Source organism: Cervus canadensis, chromosome 9, assembly GCF_019320065.1.
Source record: "Cervus canadensis isolate Bull #8, Minnesota chromosome 9, ASM1932006v1, whole genome shotgun sequence".
In the NCBI taxonomy this organism is placed as follows: Eukaryota; Metazoa; Chordata; class Mammalia; order Artiodactyla; family Cervidae; genus Cervus; species Cervus canadensis.
In genome coordinates, this window is record NC_057394.1 from 78,066,395 (window position 1) to 78,091,242 (window position 24,848).

The 24,848-nt window shown below is 42.5% G+C and overlaps 1 protein-coding gene and 1 long non-coding RNA gene across 2 annotated transcripts in view; both read left to right on the forward strand.

Moving 5' to 3' along the window:
- LOC122447116 overlaps window positions 1-12,828 on the forward strand; it is a 117,807-nt gene extending 104,979 nt beyond the window's left edge. Inside the window, exons 3-4 of the long non-coding RNA XR_006271136.1 lie at window positions 10,162-10,219; window positions 12,648-12,828. This is a non-coding gene — a long non-coding RNA (uncharacterized LOC122447116). The remainder of the gene's footprint in view (window positions 1-10,161; window positions 10,220-12,647) is intronic.
- Window positions 12,829-13,209: 381 nt separating this feature from the next.
- On the forward strand, window positions 13,210-19,482 carry HMGB1 (high mobility group box 1). Its single transcript, XM_043477504.1, has 5 exons — window positions 13,210-13,367; window positions 15,558-15,721; window positions 15,941-16,086; window positions 16,554-16,728; window positions 17,779-19,482. The coding sequence occupies exons 2-5, from the start codon at window positions 15,572-15,574 to the stop codon at window positions 17,953-17,955; spliced, it is 648 nt and encodes a 215-aa protein (XP_043333439.1). The 5' UTR covers window positions 13,210-13,367; window positions 15,558-15,571; the 3' UTR covers window positions 17,956-19,482.
- Window positions 19,483-24,848: the final 5,366 nt, after the last annotated feature.

Consider the following 24,848-nt stretch of genomic DNA (forward strand, 5'->3'; position numbering starts at 1 on the left):
TACCCACTGAGCACCAGGGAAGCCTGAACGATACAGGAATTAGTAGCAAAGTCATGATTAGACCCATGGCTCTTCATTACTTTCCCCACTCTGTTTAAGCATTTACTCATGGATTGAGTGGCTCCTCTAGGCCAAGCGCTCAGCTTGATGCCAAGAAACGGTGAATAAAGCTCACCCTGTGCTTGAGGGGTTTGTAGACTAGAAGACCACACGTGTGGGCAGTTACAGGCCTGGTGAGGATGCCAGAAGTGGTGTGGGCTCAGCGTGGGTGCTAAGGGGAGGCTTCTGAGAGCAAGAGATGCCTAAGCTGAAAGTCAGGCAGGAGGTGGGCAGGTGGAGGTCATCCTGATTGAGGGAATGGCGAGTGCCCGGGGACCAGTGGGAGCTTGGAGCATCCGGCAGGAGGGAGCAGCAGACGCTGACTGTGACACTCTGCTAAGATGTTTGAAGTCTCTCTTGAAGGGCAGTGGGAAGTCATAGAAGGAGTTTTTTTTTAAGTCAGGGAACACCATGATTGTATTATTGTAATTACTTTAGAAAAATCACTTGGAGTTTTCTGAGGCTGAGACCCAGAGACGTTAGGTAGTTAGAAACTGTTGGAATAAACCCAAGCAGGAGACCATAGCTTGAACTAAGATGGTGGTCTTCCAAAAGAGGGAAGGGGGTGGACCGGAGACATAGATGAAAGAGGTGGAGACCATGGGACTTGATGATTTGTTGATTGTTGGGAGTTAGGGAGAGGGAAGAACCAAGGAGGAAATGGGTCTTTTTTGAGATCATTGGGTTTGGGGTGCCAAAGCAGAGACTGTAAGGAGACATCCACGCAGGACGTCATGTACAAGACTTGGACTTTGGAGCCAGAGGGGCTAACTGGGTCAGCCTAGGAGACCTTACCTCCTCCTTTGTAAAATAAGGAAGTAGCAACCACTCCAAGGAGCAGAGAATTATAAGGAGATAAACCCATGGACAGAGGAGCCTGGAGGGCTACAGTCCACGGGGTTGCAAAGAGTCAGACATGACTGAGCCACTTTCACATGCTACATAGAAAGCATTTATGGTGCCTAGCAGATGTAAACGCCCAATAAATATTAGTTTCTGCCCCCTTCGCCCCCCTACCATCCACAGACACTTTCAGCTGAACAACATGCCTTCTCACCCTGGTGGAAGAAGCTCCATGCTGCCCTTCCCTTTATTCTCTAACGAATGGATGGGTCCTTTTTTTTTTTTTTAATTTCTTAGACAACAGAGAGTAAAGGAGAGATCACAGGAAGGAGAAGGGATCTAATTAAACTTGGAAACTTTTCTAAGTGAAAGTTTTGCCTAAAAGAGCTCTTTCAAGTGTTTCACGTGGATTCTTTCTCAGCTACAAATGTTAACCAATCACTGTGACAATCGTATGTCTTTGGTAGCACATTTAAGACTAAGAATACTTGAACTGAGCTGGAACAGAGTAAGACAGGGGTTTCCTTTCCTTCACAGGCTCTCTTGGCTCCACTTGTCTGGTCTGTCCTTGAATCTTAAGAGTTCCAAGCAATGATGTGGTCGACATCTCAGTTTAGAAGAATGCAAGTCTTCTGCCTTGGGTCCTCTTCCAATCTTTTTGCTTTGGAGATAGGCATGTACATTCTTTCTTATTGCTCTTTGTGGATTTAGATAGCATCTAACCCATACATTTAGGGCTCACAATCTGCCTTGGGCCACGTTTCTTAGATGTTGGATAGATTCAGAAACATTTTAGAGTGGAACACTCTGGCACTGGCTTCTGCTCTGGTAGGCTTCTCCCTTCCCCTCTTTGGCATTCTTCTGTTGCTCTGGCAGTTCTTCCTCTAATTTCATTTGTGTTCTTTTGCTCCATTAAAAAAAAAAAAACTTTAAAAAAGATAAGAGGCTCACTTTTAAACATCAAGGAATATATAGCCACGTAAAGATATTCTTTGAGTCTTCTAATTATCTTTAAGAAACATATAGCTTTTGAAGACACCTTATTACCACATAATATTTAGGTCAGGATGTATGTTTCTGAGCTTCCCTGGTGGCTCAGACGGTAAAGAATCTGCCTGCAATGAGGGAGACCCAGGGTCGATCCCTGGGTTGGGAAGATCTGCTGGAGGAGGAAATAGCTCCTAGGAAATCACATGGACAGAGGAGCATGGTGGGCTACAGTCTATGGGGTCACAAAGAGTCAGACAGGACTGAGCGATTAACAGTTCACATAACGTTTCTACCTGTAAAAAGTTTACATTTCTTTAGGTTAGGTAAGAAAACACAAGCGGAAAAAAGATTCAAGAGACTAATATTACACTTTTTTTAAAAGATGGGCAGGAAACCATAGAGATGGCCTCACAAAAATCCATTCTCCTGCTTGGGATGAGATTATTGATTTTCTTAGTTACTATTTTTCCCTCAAGTGTTGAAATAAGTGCCTTTTGATTCCTGGGCTTGAGAAAAACTTGTTCCCCACAGCACTTGGCAAGTATAAATCCCAGGAACTAGGTGCTTTAAGCACTGTGTTTGTGAAGCAGGGGCCATTGTTGAGAAAGAACAGGGTGGGAGGAGTGAGGTGGGGGGAGGGAGGAGGTGGAGGGAGGGGGAGCAGAGCCGGTACCAGGAGCCCTAGCAGTGTGGGAGGGACCAAAAGACGGAGGGGAGGGTCGGTCCTTGCTGGGGCCTTGCAGGTCTGGTCCACCTTGCTCCATTTCTGTTCTACCACTGCTGGGTCCACACAGGGAACCCTCATCACCCACACTGCTCCCAGTAACTCTGGAGTCGTTTCATGCAAATGTAACCTGGTTTTACCCAAATCTAAAACCTGGATTGAATTTGTTGAACTATTCAGTGGCACACATTTTGGTGCCCAAATGAATTTGCTACACAGGAAGGACTTATTTTGGGGGAGCTTATGAATTTTTGTGATAACTGGCAATATGCAGGAAAAAAAAAAACTGCATTAACCTCAAAATTTGCTGCATGCATACAATCCATTGGGTTCCCCTGGTGGCTCGGTGGTGAAAAATCCAAGTGACAATGCAGGAGACACAGGTTCAGTCCCTAAGTTAGGGAGATCCCCTGAAGGAGGAAATGGCAACTGGCTCCAGTAATCTTGCCTGGGAAATCCCATGGATAGAGTAGACTGGCGGGCTACCATCTGTAGTGTCACAAAAGAGTTGGACACAACTGAGCATGCACACGGACATATAAAATCAATTAGTATTAGTTATTGTTTTGACTTTGAGGACTTTTAATAAGATCCGGGAATTAAAAAAAATAAATATATCTGCAAGCTTCTCAACTATAACAACACCTCCCATAGTAAAAACCAAACAAAAAAAATCTGTTAAAACACTAGTTCATAAAAACCATTGCCCCAGACCATCAGAATAGGGACCAACCTGAATAGAATTTAACCATATAAAGCTGCCAGTATCCACAGATTTTGAACAACCAAGATGACAACACAACACTAGGTTTTGCTCCACATACCTTGAGTCAGCATACTAGAGTATAATTTATTCTACAAAGGGAAGGAAATTGTAGGCACAGTTTATTAAATTTGAGTATCAGCATTATGATAGATGTGGACAGAAAATTGAACCTCACCTGACATTCAGCTATCATTTACTAAATACCTGTGATGGGCAAAGAGTGCTGAGAAACAAAGATGAGTAAGGCAACATAATGTGTAATATATTTATATAGGTTATAAAATATGTAATAATCTATGGTCATTCTATTTATAACACTGTAAAAGCCATTAGAAACGTACAACCAAAAGTGACAAGAGTTCACAAATGAAAAAGCTCAAGTTGAGGACTGTAAACAGTTGGGGAAGTTTTAAAGGACAGGTTGGATTTATCAGTGGAGGCTGGGGGAAGGACACTCCAAAGCAAAAGAAACAGTGTGACCAGAAGCTCGAAGGTGGGAGAGTACAAGCCCAATTTGATTGGAAATTAGGAGAGCTGTGGCAGAGAGAAGGGGGCAAGTTTTGCCTGATTCCGGAAGGCCTTGAAGGCCCAGTGAGGATTTGGCAGTTAATTGGGAAGAAAATGTAATTAAATGGAAAGTTTTTAAGCAGTGGAGTTTTATGCGTTAGGAAAATATTAATAATACCAGTTTTTTAAATAATCTAAAATAAACAGCCAACATCTGGTGCTCATTTACAGAATTCTAAGAAATTTGCATACTAGGCTCAGCTCTTTATGTATATGAGCTAATTTAAACTCACAACTTCCCTTTGAAAGGGGCATTATCATTTTACCAAAGCAACTGAAGTTCAGAGAGGTTAATTCACTGTGCCCAAAGTAATACAGCTGGTTAGTGCCAAGGCTGGGATTTTAACCTTTGGAGTGTCTGGTTCCAAAGCCTCCATGCTTATCCACAAAATAATAAAGGCCAGAACTACAGTTGGGGGCAACAGAAATGGAAAAAAAAAAAATTGGGATGGGGGATGATTCAAAAGTACTGTGACATGAATGTTACAGAATTTGATGTGAGGGAAGCAGAAGGGAGGAATGAGACTCTTAGAATTGGAGCTGGTGTAGGAAGTTGGCAAATAGAGAAATGAGACTGGAGTGTGGCTTTGGGAGCAGACATATAGGCTTGAGACACTGGGACCCGGTGCGATCCTGGACAGAACCAAAGGCTGAAAGGGAAACGGGGTCATTTACATAGAATTGGAGGTTAAAACTCCACGTGGAGTTGGTCCCTGGGGTCTCTAAGAGAGCAGAGAAGCAAAGAGAAGATGACTTAGGACTGAATTATGGGAAACAAACAAATAGTCATAAAAAAAAATAGTCATTAAAGAAGACACATCAGTGGTGAGGCAAAAGTTTTTCCATGTAAACACTGATAGTTTTCCTTCTAGCAGATACCTGATTCTGATCTGTGTTAACAGGCTGGTCAGATTTAGATGACAGTGGAGACACCTTAACTTTTATTTATTTTTTTAGTTAGAGTATAATTGCTTTACAATACTGGTGTGCAACAATGTGAATCAGCTATATGCATACATAATCCCCTCCCTCTAACCTCCCTCCCATCCACCCCCTGCCAAGACAGCTTAACTTTAGAGCTATGATAAATGTACATGATTTTTATATATTATAGATTGTATATTTGTTTTGGGGGAAGAATTTCTAGAGTAATGAGGTCTAACTCATTTTTAATGATTTAAATCTTTGAGTCTTCTTTAGCACATTTCTTCTCTTAAGAAATTAGAGGTTTTTTGCTCTTAATTTTTTTGGGGGGTGAAGGGGGTGCACTACATGGCATGTGGAACTTCCCCAACCAGGAATTGAACCTGTGCCCCTTGCAGTGAAAATGTAACAGGGCACAACTTTTGAAAGAATAACATAGCCCAAGGACACAACCGCATAAACCAATTAGAATCAACCCTGCTTGGGACTTGAACCCAGCCAAAACCCTCTGGTACCTGGTTTCAGAACCTAATGAAGCTCAGATTCTTGATGTCTCATCCCAGAAAGAATTCACTGAGAGACAAAGTGATAGGTAAGATGTGGATTTGTTCAGATTCGGAGAGAGGCACACTCCACAGATAGAGTGTGGGCCATTGCAGAGGGCAAGTGTGGCCCCAAAATGTGGCCCAGTTAGTTTTGTATAGGTTGGGTAATTTCATATGCTAGTGAGTGGGAGGATTATTCCAACTATTTTGGGGAAGGGGTGGAGATTTTCAGGTTTTGGGCTACCTCCCACTCCTTGGTGTTTTGACAGTGCCTTGGAACTGTCATGGCACCTCTGGGTGTGTCATTTCACTTGCTGATTGAGGATCAAGGCCTAGTCTTGTCTGCCATCTTGGTCTCATTTGATTCTAATTGGTTTATGTGGTTTATGTTGTGTCCTTGGGCTATGTTATTCTTTCAAAAGTTGTGCCCTGCCCCTTTCCCTCATATTACATAAGAATGTGATTGTAGCCTAGTAATAAACTGTCTTGAGGATGGCCAACAGTTTACCAAGTCAAGCCACTCATTGAACGCCTAGGTTGTTGACACATTATGGGTAATTCTGCAATTAATATTCAAATTTTCATGCTTTTTACTTGTTTCTGATTACTTTCCGAGTATTTTTGGAAGCAAAATCACTGGTCAAATGCCATGAATTTTTTCAGGCAGAGTTCTGTTTCAGAATGTGACTATCAATTTGCTGGTAGTATGTATGTTAGAATATATTAAATTATGCTATCTCCTTCCTACTTGCTTATTTCTGTTCTTGGAAATCAAAAGGATGCCTTAGAAGAAGGATCTACAGCAACCTTTGGGGGAAAAAAAAAGCACACAGGTTTTCTGTTGTTGATTTTTTTTTAACACCTTCATGAACAACAGGTATGGATTGGTGGTCACCTTCTATTTAGCCCCACAAGCCATTTTGGGTGCTGTTTTTTTTCCAACAAAAAAGCTGTCCTGTGGGGAGGTGAGGCTATCTTCTGCTCGAAGAGAGACTCTGCCTGGCCTCGGACAGAGACAGATCCAAAGTGATGAACCCCATATTTATTGGCTCTGCTAGGATTTCTCTCCTAGGCCTCGGGGATGTTCAAGCATCTTTGCTTCTCCCAAAGGCCTGGAACGCCTGCTTTTGTCTTGATCTTCCAGGGAGAGCAAGGCACTCTTCCTTCTTGTCTCCTATCTTTCTCTGCCCCACAGATTTGGCAGCAGCCTCCTTGGCTATGTGGGGGTCTCTGGCTGCAGGTACCCGGATGCAGCAGCTGCCGTGGAGTTTCTTCCCTTCAGTCCCATCCCATCAGTAGGCAGCATCCACACTTGCCTCTTAGAGCTGTTGTTACCCTTGATGGAAGACGGACTTCTTGACTCCCACCTTTATTACAGTGTTCTGCAAACTGTAGGGCCTATTTGTGGGTTGCAAAGTAAATTTAGAATTTTAAGGGAAAAGAAGTCAGACTCCATCACAACGGTAGGTATTGTTTCATGAAACTTTTTTCAAGATTTATATATGCAGAATGTATGGGCCCTATTCAAAAACCTTGAAAGTCAAGGCTGTAAACTCACATCAAATCCCCATGAGGATATGGGGTATATTTAGGTGGGAAAATGTGATTGTCTTTAAAATTTTATTAGCTGGGCTAGTAACTGAAAGGCCATGAGGCTTAGTGGAGAAAACTTCAGCTTTGGAGTCAGAACTGGGTCAATATTGTTACTTTCTCACTAGCTGTGTGACCTTGGATAACTGAAGGGACCTCTCTAACCCTCCTTCGAATTATTTGTACAATTATTTTCATCCTGTGCGGATAAGATGAAATCATCTCTGTATAGCCCAGCACACAGGAGAGATCAGTGTATAAAGCTCAATTTCTAGTCTTTTGTCCCGGCTGTAGGACAGCCTCTGACAAATAGCCAGCCAGACTCCCTGTTTCTCATCAGGAGTACCTGCTACTTGTGATAGTGCCAAACATGGTTCTGTTCCTCACCCGAGGGACCTCTCTGGCTCAGTTTCCCACTCTCTGTTCTGTGTGACAATAGTGTTTCTCAGGAGAAGAACCTCTGAGCAAAGAACATTTCAGAATCACAGGTTGTAGTCCTGAAATCCTAAGGACCCAACTCAGGACTTGCCAACCCAGGAGTCCACAGGGGCCAGCCAGGTGAGAAGGCAGCTCAGGTGCTTTGGAACCGTGGGGCTGCGGCAGACGACAGAACACCCACCTCCTTCGAGGGGGTCGACCACAGGATCATCACCTGCCTACATGTGGAGCCAAGCTGATCAGATCTCAGATTGTTCAAAATCTAGATTTTTTTTTAATATGAAAAAAAATCCACCTTTTTTGAAACACTGTGCTGACCAGATGGAACATCTGCGTGTCATGGAAGCCAGAGAGTCCTGCCAGTTTGCACAGTCTGACCCTATGCTTTGTGGCTCAGCTGACAGTACAGTCATCTCAGGAGCTCAAGGAAAACCTCCCAAGGCATCCCAGAAGAGTGCTCTTTTAACATTATTTTGTAGCAAAAATACACTTTAACCGCAGAATATATAATGCCACCAATAGAAGAAATTTCCACTGAATGAAGAGGAAAGTGCTGGACAGGATTGACAAGTGGGTTGTGATCCGTCGTCTCTTTCTGTGTTTGTTTCATAAAATATAAATTCTGTTTTTAAAAATCCACTTTATCGAGACAGAATTCACATACATACAATTTGATGACTTTTGGTATCATCAGAGTCGCACAAACATTGTTATAATAAAATTTTCATCTTCTTAAAAGAAAACCTACTAGCCATCACCCCCCTTCCCCACAGGCCTCCACACCTGGTTACCCCTAATCTACTTCCTGTCTTTATAAATTTCCTATTCTAGACATTTTATATAAATGGAATTGTACAATAGGTGGGGTTTTATGTGTGTGGTTTCTTTCACTTAGCATAATGTATTCCAGGTTCATCCATGTTGTGACGTTTGTCAGTACTCTATTCTCTATCAATTAATAATATTCAATCATAAAGATATACTACATTTTATTTATCCTCTCATCAGTTGATGGACCTTTGGACCGTTCTTTGATTATTACAAATAATGCTGCTATGAACAATCATATGCAGTTTTTTGTGTGGATGTTTTTGTTTCTCTTAGGTACATACCTAGGAGTGGAATTGCTGGGTCATATGGTAACTCTAGGTATATTATTGGGAGGAACTGTCAGACTGTTTTGCAAAGCAGCTGCACTGTTTTACATTCCCACCACCAGTATATGATGGTGCCAGTTTCTCCACATTTTCACTCACACTTGCCATGTCTGTCTTTTTTATTATAAGCCATCCTAGCAGGTGTGCCAAGACATTTGTTCTCAAGGTTTATGGCACTTCTAATAGGGCAGTTGAATTTGGCCTGTTGACATGGTTCTTGAGATCAAGACCTAAAGGAGTGATCTTTTCTGGATTTAGATCACCATTTTATAGAAACTTACTAATGAGTTTCCCCTCTTCACGTATACCATTCTTTGGCTAACCAGAAAAGAGGCACCTTATCTTTAAAAAGGTGTAATTTTTCTTCCTTATTCACCAGTGAAATATTCCAATTCTAGAAATATTGTTGGTATAAATTTGTGTCCAGGACTTCCCTGGCAGCCCAGTGGTTAGGACTCCATTGCTTTCACTGCCGAGGGCCTGGGCCGAGGGCCTGGGTTCAATCCTGGTTGGGGAACTAGGATCCTGCAAGCTGCCCAGCATGCCCCCCTAACACACAAAAATTTGCTTACATACCGTTTTGTTTTGTTGTTGTTGGGTTTTTTTTCTTTGTGTAGCCACCTATCTGCCCACAGCTGAAACCACTAATTTCCCCACCTATAAGCCACATTGGGACAGAAGGACTTGGGCCAAGGCAGAAGTAGTTAAGCAGCCGAAGTTTCCCTTCTATGCTTGCCAACAGATAGAGTAACACCGCTCCTCTGCCTTTCCTGGGTCTTTCTTGTGGCCCATGTGTTTAATCCTCTAACATCCCCACACGTGAGATAAGGCATCACCGTCCCTCAGCAAGGGTTGGGGAAATAAGCACACCTTCCTGGCTGCCAGGGGCCACACAGGGTGGGACTCAGTGTCCTAGTGCACGGTCTGTGCTGTTTTCTCTTCCTGAATTCTCCCCTTTATTGTCAGCATCCAAAAAAAAACAAAAAAAAGGTTTTAAGTGTACAGGATCCTTAGTATGGTTGACCTCCTCAGACATTTTGGTTTACTGTTTCTCCTCCTTTTCAGAAACCGGCCCTTTTTGAGAAGGACAGACAACAGGAGAATTCATATAGCTTGACTTTAGGATTCATTGTATGGGGAGGAATCAATATCCTGCAGCCAAACATCCAGAGCCCCCGTCTGCTTTTTGTATTTTTTTTTTTTTTACATTAGAGTTAAGTTTCAAATGCCCATTGGAAGCAACCTTTGGGCAGACATTCTTGCAGTTTTCTGTGATAAATTCTTATTTGGCTTGCCATAGTTCATTGTATCCAACTAGGAATAACCTTGGCCTAGTTGGGAGCTGGTAAATAGTACAAATACATGTGTCTGTCTATATTTGCAATTCCCTCCAGCCCCCAACTCTATCTTCCTCTTTTTAAGTTATAAGAACGAGGTGCCATTGACATCTATCCTCAATATTAGTATCCTAACATGTGCTTATTACTGATTATTCTATTTTCCTGCCTTCTGATTTAGAAATACCCCAATGTTTATCTCCAATGATGGAAGAGGAAGATTAAAACAATAATCTGCAGTAAGTACTCTTTCAGGTATTAATTCATTTCTTCAGTAGATGTTATTTAGTGCCTGCTATATGGCAGGCACCCTGCTAGGTGCTTGGGATGCAAAAATAAAATTCCTGCCTATGAGGGGTGCTGTGCAGTGGGACAAACAGACACATAACTGGATAATTACAATTGTGAGCATAGTAGTTAATGTACAGAATATTATGGGATCCCCAAAGAGAGGCACTTCACCTATCTTAGAGGCCGACTCCAGGAAGGGCATAAATTACGTTAATGAAGATATGAAATTCAGTTGCCTAAATTGGGCATGGAGAGAGTGATCAAGCTTTTTAAATTAGGTAACTCTGTAAGTTAGGATAAAAGCCTCAATAACCCTAAAGTAAAATATATGCCAGTTTGTAACTGATGATTCACATTGAAGGAGAGGGTCTAATATCATAAATAAGTGAACGTTAAAGTTGCAGGGCTAGAGCTGGAAGTTGTAGGGTTTACTCGAAAGTTTTTCTCCTTTTTATGTTCCTCCCTTTGTATCACAGAAAACAAATATGAGAAATGTGCCTGTAAGTGGAGGTCTTAATATCCTTCTTTGTGACATGGCCCCTGATATACTTGGGAGTAAATGAAGCAACCATCACTAGACTGAATGAAGAATAATACTGTTTGAGGATAGAATTTTTTTTTTAAAGCTTAAATTGCAACCATTGTCTTCATATAAAATTAAAATATGAAGAAAACTCAAGGCTAATTGCATTTGAGTTTTTCTAAGTCATGAATTTAAAGAGGTCAGCATAATCTCAAATCTTCGAAAAATAAGTTTAATCTTTACAACCACTTAGTGATAACTTCCATTTTATAGCTGAAAGATTTGAAGCACAAAGTTTAAAAAAAAAAAAAAAACTTGTCTGAGATTATAGAGCTAGTAAGTAGCAGAGCAAGGATTTGAACCCAGGTCTATTGATATTTAAATCCAGTGCCTGTTACTTAACCATAGCATCCTGCTGAAATAGAAACCTGTGTTGGGCCCATTGTTCTCTTGTTGTTTTGTGACCATAAACTGACCCTGGAAGGAGTAAGCTGTTAGAAATAACTGGTAAAAGTATCTAAAAAAGTGGTTGATCCAGAGCAAACCCAACATTGCTCCTGGAAAATACTGATAGTACAATTTTCAAGTAATAGTCAAATTTTGATATCATGGATGCCATTTAAAGTGTAATCATTCTCATGAATATTTTGTAATATAGTCACTGAGAAGATAAAACAGAATTAAAATAACCTAGATTTAAATAAAGCATAAAATTAGATTAATAGAGGGAAGTGAAGAGCATATATGTATGAAAACAGTATAAAAGTTAACTTTAGATGTTTGCTTTTTTAAACACCAATGACTTTAAGAATATTATATTAGTTTATATATTTTTAATATTATTTCATGTTCATATAGCATGCATTGTCCACTCACCAAGACTATAAACCCTGATACCAATTATGTTGTTTTGTTTTTTTTTTAAGGAGTAAGCATTAAAATCATAGTCAGGAGAGGTTATCTCTCTGTCTGTTCTCATGTAGCTTAATAAATTTGAGAAAACATGTTGTGGATGTTTACATGGGATATATGAAAAAAAATTAACAATAAATTGATTTAACTTTGGTCTGTTAAATTTGGAGGAATTGGCTGGTGGGTTTAGAAGTGTATAAACATACCACTAGAGAGTGAAAAAAAGGGAAGTCTGTTGTAACTGAATAGGGGTGTGGTCTGCTCAGGCTAGAGAGCAATAGATAATAGTTTCATAAAGGGCTGATATAACCGTATGGTCTCCAGAATTGGCTATTAGAGCCCGCACATTTTCCTCACAGACATAATATAAGTTTGTCTGTTAAAACCAGGCAACTTGGTGGGTTAGGGAAGCCATAGCCTATGGATTTGGGCATGGGCACTCTCTGCCTCCATCTAATCCTCCGGGTAACAATATACCTACAACTCCTGTAACCCGAGAGCAGTTACATGGATGCACTAAGTGGTTCGATGGGAAGGAAAGATAGCATCACAAGGATTCGTTTGATTATCACCGTAATCCACACCAAGTCAAATAAAACAGCCCAACAGTTAAAAATGTGGTCTCTAATGAATTTGCTAATTCTAGCAGGCCCTCCCAAACATTTCCTGCTCGAGTACCCCGTATCGAAATGAAGTGGCTGTACTTTAATTTCATGGAAGAATCATTTGATTTCCAGGAAGTTAAGACAGGGCTTTGTATTTAAATAAAAAGTTCCAGACAAGCTGTGAAATTCGAGCAAACCAAGAAAAAGGATGAAACTAAATGCCTGTTGGGTTACTCAAGATTTCAGCGGCTCTGCAAACCTGACAGTACGGGCTTAAGAACCCAGAAAAGGGGTGTTTTAAAAGTGGCTGACTGGATCATTGTCACTTTCTTATAGGAAAAGCCCTGACTTTCCAGAGATCTAAAGTGTAATGCAACCGTATGTGGTTGAGAAGTTCGAATCTTGGCTGCCTTCGCCCCTCTGCACAAACAGAAACCCCGGTTTTCGGGGACCGTGATCTCATCGTGTCGCTCTCACTTTTGAAGGTCTGTTAAAAGTCTGGGGCCTCTTATCTCAACGGCTGTGGAAGTGAGTTTGGGGTGAGAAAGGGGGGGGAGGTCTGTGGGTGTCTCTTTTGCCTGAGGAGTTGGAGACACTTGTGGAAAAGTCAGGCCCTTTTCGCTCCGGCGGCCGCTCGGGTGTGGGGCTGGCTTGGGTTAGACACATGCACACATACACCATAGAGCTCTGCTTTCCCGTAGCAGCTGCTGCCTCTGCCTCTGCCTCTCCCGCCTCAGCCTCTCTGCCCGGCACACACACACATTCAGATTTGCGCGCTGTTTCAATCCTTGATGACGTGTCCCCGGAGACAGCCAATAGCAGGCGGGCTCTGGTCAGGACAATGGGAGGTATCGGGCCAATGAGCGAGCCCCGTGAGTTGGCGGTAGCCAATAGGCGCGGCGCTGGCTGGAGAGTAATGTTACAGAGCGGAGAGAGTGAGGAGGCTGCGTCTGGCTCCCGCTCTCACAGCCATTGCAGTACATTGAGCTCCATAGAGACAGCGCCGGGGCAAGTGAGAGCCGGACGGGCACTGGGCGACTCTGTGCCTCGCGGAGGGTGAGTCCGGGGCAGCGCCGCGGCGGGGAGAGCGCCTCCGGCAGCTCCTCAGCCCGCGCGGCGGCCGGATCCCCGCGGCCGGGAGCCGGCGGGTCAGGATCCACACAAAGGCAAATGAGGGGGGACCGTGGGGGGAAACTGCGCACGGAGCGAGCCTCCCCTCGGGCGCCGGGAGCCCTGCCCCGCGCCGAAGCCCCGGCCACCGGGGCCGCCTGAGGCGCCGCGAGCCCCGAGCCCCGCGAGTTTCCACCCCCGGCGGCGTCCGCGCTGACTGGCGCAAAAAAAAAAAAAAAAAAATTTTTTTTCCATTAAAAAATTTTTTTAACGTGTTTTCGAACCCCCGGGGCCGAGCTTTCGGGCGGCCGGCGTGCGCGGGGGGCGGCGGGCCGCCGGGCGGGCGGGCGGCGCTTCACGGCTGCATTGGCCGCCGCAGAGCCGGGCGCCGGCGGCGAGCGAGCGAGCGAGCGCGGGCGGGCGGGCGCTGCGGGCGGGCGGCGGCGCGGGGCCGGGGCCGGGGGCGGCGGCGCGGGGCCGGGCCCGCTGGCCTGAGCCCGAGCCCGGGGCCGGGCGCGGCGGCCGGGCGGCCGGGCGGCGGGGGGGAGCGGCGCCGCGGCGCTCGCTGGATAACATGGCTGACTCGGCCCGGCGCTGCTGGCTGGAGAGAAAACAAGGCGGGCGGGCGGGCGCGGGCGGGGGGGAAGCTGGGCGCAGCAGTTCCGAGGCAACTTTTTTTTTTTCCTCTTCTGCCAGCCCCGCGTCCCCCCGTGTGCGGGGGCGGCGGGCCGCGCGGAGGGAGACGGGGAGCGGCGGGCCGGGGGCGCCTCCCGAGGCGGAGGCCCCCCCTCACACACAGGCACCGCGGTCGGGGGAGGGGGAGGGTCCGGCCGCGCGCCCCCCGCCCCTCCCCCCGGCCGTCATGGCCGAGTGTGTGCGCCAGAGCGCGCCGCGCACCCCGCCCGCCGGCGCTCGCACTCACACTCTCGCACACTCACTCTCGCGCACACACTCACACACATACACACACAAAGGGAAGGAGCCATATTCTCTCGCTCGCCCTCGCGGCGGCGGCGGCGCAGGCGGGGAAGACGCGCAGCGGCCATTCCGTGCGCGCCGGCCCCGGCGGCCGCGGGCGGAGCCAGCCCCCATTTCGAGCGGGGCTGCTCCCTCCGCCGAGCCGACAAAATGGGGGAGGCCGGCGGGCCTGCGCGGGGCGCGGGCGCACGTGGCGGGCCCCGCGCGCGGGGAGCCGGGCCTGGAGGCCCGGTCGCCACCCCCCCCCTCGCGGGGGGGCGGCCTCCCCGCGCGCGGCCCCGAAGTTGGCGGGCGAGCGGGAGTAGGGGGGCCCCGGTGGCGGGAAGGGGTGCGGAACCCGCCCCGCGCGGCGCCCCAACTTTTCAGGGCTTAAAAAATAAGTATATATATATATATATACACTCTCCGAGTGGGGGCGGGGGGCAGCCCGAGCCACGAGCAGGAGTGGCTTTTGTCCCTCATCCTTGTTTACTCGAAGAAACTTCAGACCGGACGTGTTTAGTCAGAACCGAAATACATCTCGGGGCCAAAACGATAGGAAGCGAGGCTGCCTGGCGGTGGCAGCCGCGCAAATAGCACCGCCACCCCCCCACCCCACCCCCAGCCTGGGTCCGAGCGGCCGCTTCCACGGCTCCCTCCTCCCGGCAAAGTTTTGTGCCGAGAAGAGAATATTTTAAAGCAATCATGGGGAAAACTTTAGACGAGTGGGGAATCTGGCCCGTAATCCGGAAAGGTCTACTCAACTTTGGCTCTTACCTCCTCCTTACGTAGCTGCATGAATCGGCAGCGTTCCTTTCTGACCTTTGGGTTTGTTGATTAATAATGGTTTTTTACATGAAAAAAAATTTTTTTAATGACCGCTTGGGTATTACATTCAAAACAGATGCAGGGAGATAAGTGACAAATACGGTATGAGTGTACCATTGTGTCCACACTTTTTTTGAGATCCCACTGAAGGACCATTTATTGGGTTGGTGCAGACTCTTCTAGGAATTTGTTGATCCCTGATATTTTATTTGATATTGTGAGGGGTTAATGCCAATGCCGTGTTTAATAACCAGTGCCATGCTGTTCATTGACTCCCCAAGAAGTTAGAGTGCACTTCGGTGCCATAAATTTCACTGTTAACATTAAACTTGTGTTTTTTTATTTTTTTAGATAAATAATTAAACATGGGCAAAGGAGATCCTAAGAAGCCGAGAGGCAAAATGTCATCATATGCATTCTTTGTGCAAACTTGCCGGGAGGAGCACAAGAAGAAGCATCCGGATGCTTCAGTCAACTTCTCAGAGTTTTCTAAGAAGTGCTCAGAGAGGTGGAAGGTAAGAGGGCTGAAAACCTACTGAGTAGGTAATAAAGGCTGAATTCCAAATTGGGATTTTTTTTTTTTTAAGCCTCGGTACAATTTGCATAATGTGGGTGTTGATATTGGAACAGGTTACTAAATATTTTGCAAAGGATACTGATTTTATTCATTTCCATACTTCACAACTGGTTAAAATTTTGTTAACTGATTTAAGTTTACAAATTTTTTTTTATAGACCATGTCTGCTAAAGAGAAAGGAAAATTTGAAGACATGGCAAAGGCGGACAAGGCCCGTTATGAAAGAGAAATGAAAACTTATATCCCTCCTAAAGGGGAAACAAAAAAGAAGTTCAAGGATCCCAATGCACCCAAGAGGCCTCCGTAAGTATCTTGCCTGTTTTGATTTTTCAAGAAGTATTTTATAGTAGACAAATTTAGCAAGTCACCCTGTGGATCTCCATTCTGTAATCAAAGTTTCTTAGCTAACTGGTATTGGTATATTTAAAATTTTTTCTGTTGGGTGGCAGTTTTAGTTAGAGCAATGGAATTAGAGATACTAACCTCACCCAATATGTCTCCTAAATGTCGTTTTGATTCTTTTTTGTTTCTTGAGAAATCATAAGAGTAATTGCAGAATGTTCATTTGGAACACTAATAAATAGTATATGTTCAACTAGTAATGTTGTAAGTTAAAATAATTGTGTAAATTAAGTTTAGTGAGGGATATTTGGCATTTTTTAACATTATATTCTGTCAAATATGTGGTAGAAATTAGAAGCTGCTTTTATATAGCAGTACAACACAGTTGTTGGTAAACTTGCAATTCTAAACTTAATCTTTGCTTTTAGTTCGGCCTTTTTCTTGTTTTGTTCTGAGTATCGTCCAAAAATCAAAGGCGAACATCCTGGCCTGTCCATTGGTGATGTTGCAAAGAAACTGGGAGAGATGTGGAATAACACTGCTGCGGATGACAAGCAGCCTTATGAGAAGAAGGCTGCTAAGCTGAAGGAAAAGTATGAAAAGGTAAGCAGTGCGGGTTTGGTGTAGTGGTGAAAGAGTACGTTAGATGAACAACTGTACTTGGTACTGTATCTTAATTTACTATTTTATGATTTCCAATAGGTGTGATGCAGTTTTGAGTATAGCAACTATTCAGTGCACCATTAGCTGTAGTCTGCAAGTCCCTTTCCATCTTTCAAAGAATGTAGATCAAATAAAGTTGTTAAAGTTGTTTGACTTAACATAATTTGTCTTGGGCAAGGGCCATATACACTTAAGCTGGTTTTGTTATTCTCCAACATGTGAATTTTTGAAAATTCTGGTAGTCACTTTGAGTCAGATAATGTCATTATTTTAAATGATCAGGCACACAGCATAAAAATAGGCTGGCCCAAGTAATACAGATCTATATTGTTCATAAACACCCTGAAACACTTAGGTTCTCTCCCTTATATTAAAAAAAAAAACTTGACTAAGTTAGAAAGTTTAAAATATTTTAATCTGTACAGTAAATTGATACAAGAAAAAGCTATAACACCCCCCTTATACTTTTAATTGAAATACTAAGTAAAGTTAGATTTTAGGTTATTTAGTCATTCTGGAGAAATATATCCATTTCTAGATGTTTCTGAACCTAATTGCATGCTTGGTGGCAGATAACTTTTTTTTTTTTTTTTTTTTAAGGAAAGATTTCCTGTTATGGATTAGGGTCTGTCAGTATAAACCTGTAGAATGCTTTTTTGCATTCAGAAGGTGGCAGTGTCTACCCTTTAATCAGTCTCTACATTCTAGTTTTAATAAACTAAAGTTTGGATGTGGTACATAGTTGTACTTCAGTGAGGCATAGCAATGCAAATATTAGTGTCATACCATGAGCTCTGGATTATTTATAGTTATCTCATAATATTTTTATGACTGTTTGTGAAAGTCCAAGTTGGTGTGAATCTGCAGGTATATTTTAGTGTATCTGAGTCCTTGTTTTTTCCATAAAGCTTTGCCATGTTACTTTTATTTCTCCCGTTACTTAACTGTTTTGTCTTTCCTCCCATTTTCTTCCTGCCTTTATTTTGGAAGGATATTGCTGCATACCGAGCTAAAGGGAAGCCTGATGCAGCAAAAAAGGGAGTTGTTAAGGCCGAAAAAAGCAAGAAAAAGAAGGAAGAGGAGGAAGACGAGGAAGATGAAGAGGATGAGGAGGAGGAAGAAGATGAAGAGGATGAGGAGGAGGAAGAAGATGATGATGATGAATAAGTTGGTTCTAGCGCAGTTTTGTTTTTTTTTTCTTGTCTATAAAGCATTTAACCCCCCTGTACACAACTCACTCCTTTTAAAGAAAAAAAATTGAAATGTAAGGCTGTGTAAGATTTGTTTTTAAACTGTACAGTGTCTTTTTTTGTATAGTTAACACACTACCGAATGTGTCTTTAGATAGCCCTGTCCTGGTGGTATTTTCAATAGCCACTAACCTTGCCTGGTACAGTATGGGGGTTGTAAATTGGCATGGAAATTTAAAGCAGGTTCTTGTTGGTGCACAGCACAAATTAGTTATATATGGGGATGGTAGTTTTTTCATCTTCAGTTGTCTCTGATGCAGCTTATACGAATAATTGTTGTTCTGTTAACTGAATACCACTCTGTAATTGCAAAAGAAAAAGAAAAAAAGTTGCAGCTGTTTTGTTGACATTCTGAATGCTTCTAAGTAAATACAATTTTTTTTATTAGTATTGTTGTCCTTTTCATAGGTCTGAAAATTTTTCTTAAGGGGAAGCTAGTCTTTTGCTTTTGCCCATTTTGGATCACACGAATTATTACACTGTTTATCTTTCATATAGTTAGCTGATAATAAAAAGCTTTTGTCTGCGCACCCTGCATACCCATGATGAGGGTAATAAAAGTTGAATTGAGACAGTTTTCATCCATAACTGAAACTTAAATCTTGACCAGTTGATAGCGGATTTCACATAGCCCAGTTACATTTACCAAGTGAAGAGTAACCAATCTACTCACAGCACGGGATTATTAGAATCAAACATTTTGAAAGTCTGTCCTTGAAGGACTAATAGAAAAGTATGTTCTAATCTTTACATGAGGACTCTACACTCTTTTAACTCCCATTACCATGTAATGGCAGTTATATTTGCAGTTCCCACGTTAAAGACCCGAGAATGTATCCCCAAAAGCGTGAGCATAAAATACAAGACTGCCATATTGTTTTTTTGTCTATGATTGTCCCAGCAAAGGCTCTGGGAAAAAAGTGCTGGCTGTAAATGTCTTCTCCTATTTATCCAAGTAGAGATTGTTTAGGAAACTTGAGACCCTTGGTTAAAGGTATTTTTAATTAATTGGGCCAACTTTTAAAGTTATATACCACATTTTAAATCAGGTATATATCTTCCTGTATTATGGTTTGCCCCTTTATAAATTAAGTAGACGAGGGAGGAAGACGCTTTGTATCTCAGTATGAATTAACTGATTTATTTGAATTTGACTTTTACAAAACTCCAGCTCATTCATTAGGGTCATATGTTTATCTGCTTAGCAGTTATAGGGAACAATTTGGCAATTTTGTGGTTTTTGAGATTATTGTTCTCTTAAAGTGCCAGTGTTTTAAAATAGCGTTCTTGTAATTTTACACGCTTTTGTGATGGAGTGCTGTTTTGTTATATAATTTTGACTTGGATTCTTTCCATTTGCATTTGTTTATGTAATTTCAGGAGGAATACTGAACATCTGAGTCCTGGATGATACTAATAAACTAATAATTGCAGAGGTTTTAAATATTAGTTAAATGGCTTTCACTTAAGATTTTTGTTACATACATATTTTATCTTAATACCTCTTAGCAACATCCTTTAAGTGTAAGGGCTTCCAAAGTTTATCCCTTTAAAAATACTCACTTCACCCTTATAAATAGGTTAATGGGCTGATAAAAAAAGATTTTCATGAGACATTCCATATGTTCTCAGGCTGCTATATCTATACATTAGGAAAAAACATTTTGCTTTCAGACTATTGAATTAATAAGATAGTTTTACAAAGCAAGGCACATGTAAGTAAAAAGCAGAATAGTGATTATAAATTTACCCTTTTCTAAGCTAAAGGAGAGGACAACAAAGGAAGACTGAAATTGTCGAAATTTATCAAATTTTTGGTCAAGAGGAACAAGGCATTATCTCTGATTTACATGCAAGTTTCCTATAGCTATAGAAATTGTTGCTACTGGTGATCCTAAATGGATAAATTCTGCCCTGAGGAACTTCAGTGGGTGTTACGTGGCAGAAGATGTTGAGAATGGGAACACAGATTTTTTTCAGGTTAACTAACAATTCAGGTCTTGACAGGAAGACATGGACAAAAACCCTCTTCAATCTTCAGACATACTAACTCTTCAGTATTCGAAAGTACACCCTGAAGCTTGGGTATCCAAAACTCGAGTAAATGAAGGTAGGAAGCAATTTAGATAATTTAGTGGAAAACCCTTGTTTAACTGGAGATGGTTTTTAAAAGTTAATGCAGAGGAACTATTTCAGTGTTTAGAAATAGAGCACTATGAGCTATAAAGATTTTCTTCACATCAGATTAAACAGTATAGTATTTTTTGCATTTTAAAAATCGATAACAAAATTGGCATACTGATTTAAAAAGTAATTGTTTTCCTGAAGGTTGGGAGCTGTTGGCTGGTTAGTTACTATAATTGTCCTGGTTTTGCTATCAGTTACTGATACCTGCTGTATTAATTTTCTTAATCTGGAAATTGTGTCCTGTGCACCACAGGGGTAAGACTCAAATGATAAAGATGAAAAGTGCCTGAGTGACAGATGTTCAGCAAACACTTCATGGCCTGGGGGATTTTCTCAGTATTGTTAGACCTTAGGGTAGTATCCAGCTATATTGAAGATGCACTGGAAATACAAGATGGAAATCTCTGAATGGAAAGTGTGGGCAACTTCCTTGCTTGGCATCATATAAACCATGACAAGTTCAAATTTAGGTCTGTTCAGTCTAACGCCTTCTGAAAGGGCCTGAAATACCTCTTTCAATACCTGCCAGGTACTTTTTGCATAGGATGGTATCACTATAAATTAGCACAAATCCATTACAGTTGAAATTTTGGGATTAACTGCTGCTCAAGTGTGAACCATTGGCTACTAACTAGCCTGGTAAGTGATAAGTTATGTAAAAATTTTTTTCACATTGATGCACTGTCATTTTCTATAAATTGACTCTTGAAATGCTTTTAAAACAAAAGCTAGGAAACTGGATACCTATGCAACAAGAGATGCAAGCTAGTTCACTTGCCCGCTTGTTACAGTGGAGACATGAACAGTGCTAACGCTTGCCAGAACTTGGGAAGTTCCCTGGGTCTAAGCCAAGTTGCTCCCTGGAGTAACAAGGCAAAACGTGGCTCTGCTCTAGGAACACTGCTATTTAACAATACACCCTGGCGCAGGACATGGGATGACAGGCATAATTTAATGGGCCATACTCGAGAATATGCCCCCACCTTCTAGTAGATTTTGGTCTGGAATCAAAGCTACCAGTAAAAGTGAACGTCACTCAGTGTCTGACTCTTTGCGACCCCTGAACTGTAGCCCACTAGGCTCCTCTGTCCATAGGTTTCTCCAGGCAAGAAAACTGGAATGAGTAGCCATTCCCTTTTCCAGGGGAGCTTCCCAACCCAAGGATCAAATCCGGGTCTCCATTGTAGGCAGATTCTTTACTATCTGAGCCACCAGGGAAACCTGAGTCATGTCATTGGTTTGGACTGTGTATGTAACTGGCTGAAAAGGAGGAAGTAGTAGTACAGATCCAGAATAATATGAGGAATTACGGCAGCTTGAACAATGGCAGGATCTAGGATGCAGAGAATGAAAGCCAATCAACAGTGGTGAGAAAATCAGTGAAAAAGGGTTAAAGAGACTCTTGTACTTTTTTTTTTTCTCTTCAGGCACACAATTCAAACACACAAGTGACATTCCATGGTATGATGTTTCCATAATACATTTGATAATTACTGATGGCCATTCATGTTGTTCGATATTTTTTGCTATTCCTAACTACCACAGTGAACACCTTGAAGTAGAATTGCTGAGTCAAGATACGTGCATTTAAAATTTGACAGAAACTGACAAAATGACCCTTTCCCCAAGGCTATCCTTACAGTGAAAGTTTTTAGCAATGATTTCTAAGATAAATCAGGATTTTTTTTACTGATTATTCTTTGGCTCTGTGAAATGACTTTTTTTGTTGCATTATTTTTTTTAATTTATTTTTTAAATTGAAGGATAATTGATTTACAGGCTCTCCATTTTTAAAAGATGAGAAATTAAAATACTGAAATACTGTCGTTTGTTCAGAGCCACCCAAACACAAGGAGGTAGAATCAGACATGAGAGATCCTTGGGTTGACTATTTAGACTGTTTAAACTACTGAACAAATTATCTCTCTATAAAGTTACTGCAATAATGAATTCATTGTGTGAAAATGAGGAGCTTCTATTTTGGCATTTTGGATCCAGGAGCTTTACCTGGGGAGGGATTTTTCTAGCAGAGATTGTGTGTCAATCTTTACAGAAGCTGCAATCAATAGTTTTGGAGAAAAGTATAGTCAAGGATTGTGTGGGCCAGATTCTGGGCATTAGGAGATGACAGGTTATTTGGAAAACAGGAATGGATATTGAGGATCTGCCTTAATTGGGATAAAATGACCACTGCTTCACCTCCTTGCAGGAGATGGTACTTTAGGAAAACAGCATACTGCAAATGCATTTATAAGTGCAATTGTATTAATAGACTTTAAAGTGGAATTAAACCTAGTTCCTTAGAATTACATAGAATCTCTAATTACAAGCTTTATCATACTTTTCCTTCACTGGGTTTCAACTAGGGATCATCCTATAAAGTGTTCTGAACATAAGCAGGTAAGAAAAGTCCTAAAGCAAATAAGCATGGGCTGGGGGTGAGCTGTACGTAAGAACTTCGGGCTGTTCAGAGCAAGGACATGGCAGTCCCCTCCCTACTCACCAGCCTAAATTTCAGGGAACCTCAAGTCTTGCTCTGCCACTTGGAGCCCACCTGGCTGGGATTTGGGCATGGTGAGTGGACTAGACACACACGGGCCGAGAAGTCTTTTTTTTTTTTTTTTTACAAGAGGAACAAGAGGTGTCATTGCTTTGGGAATGCAAAGAGATCAAACCAGTCAGTCCTACAGGAAATCAACTCTGAAAATTCATTGGAAGAACTGGTGCTGAAGCTCCAATACTTCGGCCACCTGATGTGAAGAACCAACTCATTGGAAAAGACCCTGACGTTGGGAAAGAGTGAAGACAAAAGGAGAAGAGGTCGACAGAGGATGAGATGATTGGATAGCATCACTGACTCAATGGACATGAATCTGAGCAAACTCTGGGAAATGGTAAAGGACAGGGGAGCCTGGTGGGCTACAGTACATGGGGTTGCAGAGTCAGGCACGACTTACCGACTGAATGACAACAAACAGTAAAGCATAGTGCCAGTGTAGGGTCCTAGCACATTAGAAGTGAAAGGCTCTAGGCTCTTGGAGTCCAGCCGATGCATTTGCACAGAGCAGTGAGTCGGTAGAGGCCCACCAAAATTCAAAGGCTGGCTCAGGGACCAAAAGCAGTGTCAAAACAATCCAGCATCACCAGACTAAGAGCAGGTGCAAAAAAATTTACGCGTTTCTTCCCCTTCCCTGTAAGGACAGTAACGGGGCGGGGCGGGGGTGGGGGTTGCCACAGCTGGAAGCCTTCCTCCCTAACTCTCCTTTTTCTGTCTGGGTTCCCCTGTCTTGGCTACGATTGTGGATTGTGGATGTTCCAGCAAGTCAGCATACTGCTGTGATTCCTCTCTGGTCTTCCTCCTTCTGTTTACTTGGACTCAGGAAACTTGCAGGCAAAACAAAACTAAAATACTGTCAGTCATGTAGAAAGTGATAAGCTGCCTGATTCTAAAAGGCTGGGAAGCCCTCGAAGAATGTGTGCTGCTTGTGAGTCCTTAGAACTGCAGCCTGAGCTCCAGAAGAAGGAAGGATTGCAATGCACTGCAATCTCTTTTGAAAAACTGTTATTGTGAATGAAATTTGCATTCACTGAAAGAAAACAACCAAGAAACCAAAAATCTACAATTCTAGAAATTCCAGAAAATTCTACAATTCCAGAAAAACAATTAACATATTATTTGCCCTTCTAGTTTTATATATATAACATGATATATACACGTATATTGGTGCTAAGTCGCTTCAGTCGTGTCTGACTCTTCTCGACCCTATGGACCATAGCCACCAGGCTCCTCTGTCCGTGGGATTCTCCAGGCAAGAATACTGGAGCCGGTTGCCAATTCCTCCTCCAGGGGATCTTTCTGACCCAGCGTTCAAACCTGCATCTCTTGCATCTCCTGCATTGGCAGGCAGATTCTTTACCACTCGAACCACTTGGGAAATGCAACACATATACATGTGACTAATAAATAAAATACATGTGTATATATTTATTTTTTTAATCTGAGATGAGATTCTCATAAGATAAAATTAACAATTCAGTGGCACTTAGTACATTCACATTGTTGTGCAACACCACCACTAGTTCCAAACATTTTCATCACCCCAAAAGGAAATCCTGTACCATCAATTCCCCCCTCCCCCTTGATAAAAACCAATCTGCATTGTCTCCATGGATTTACCTATTGTGGGTATTTCATATAAATGGAACTGGAACTGTACAATATGTGACCTTTTGTGTCTAGCTTCTTTCACTGAGCATTGCTTCTCAAGGTTCATCCACATAGTGGTATATATCAGTATTTCATTCCTTTTTGTGGCTGAATAATATTCCATTGCCAGTATATATCACAATTCATTTATTCATTCATCCATTGATGGACACTTGACCAGTGCTGCTATGAACATGCATGTTCATGTATTGTTTTGAATACCTATTTTCAATTTTCCATGTTCATATGTAAGAGTGGAATTACTGAATCACGTGATGATTCTATGTTTAATCTTTTGAGGGACCACGATGGCTAAGATGACTTCTACAGCAGCTGAACCATTTTACATTCCCTCTAGCAAAGGATAAGCATTCCAATTTCTCCACAACCTCACCAACACTTCCTATTTTCCATAT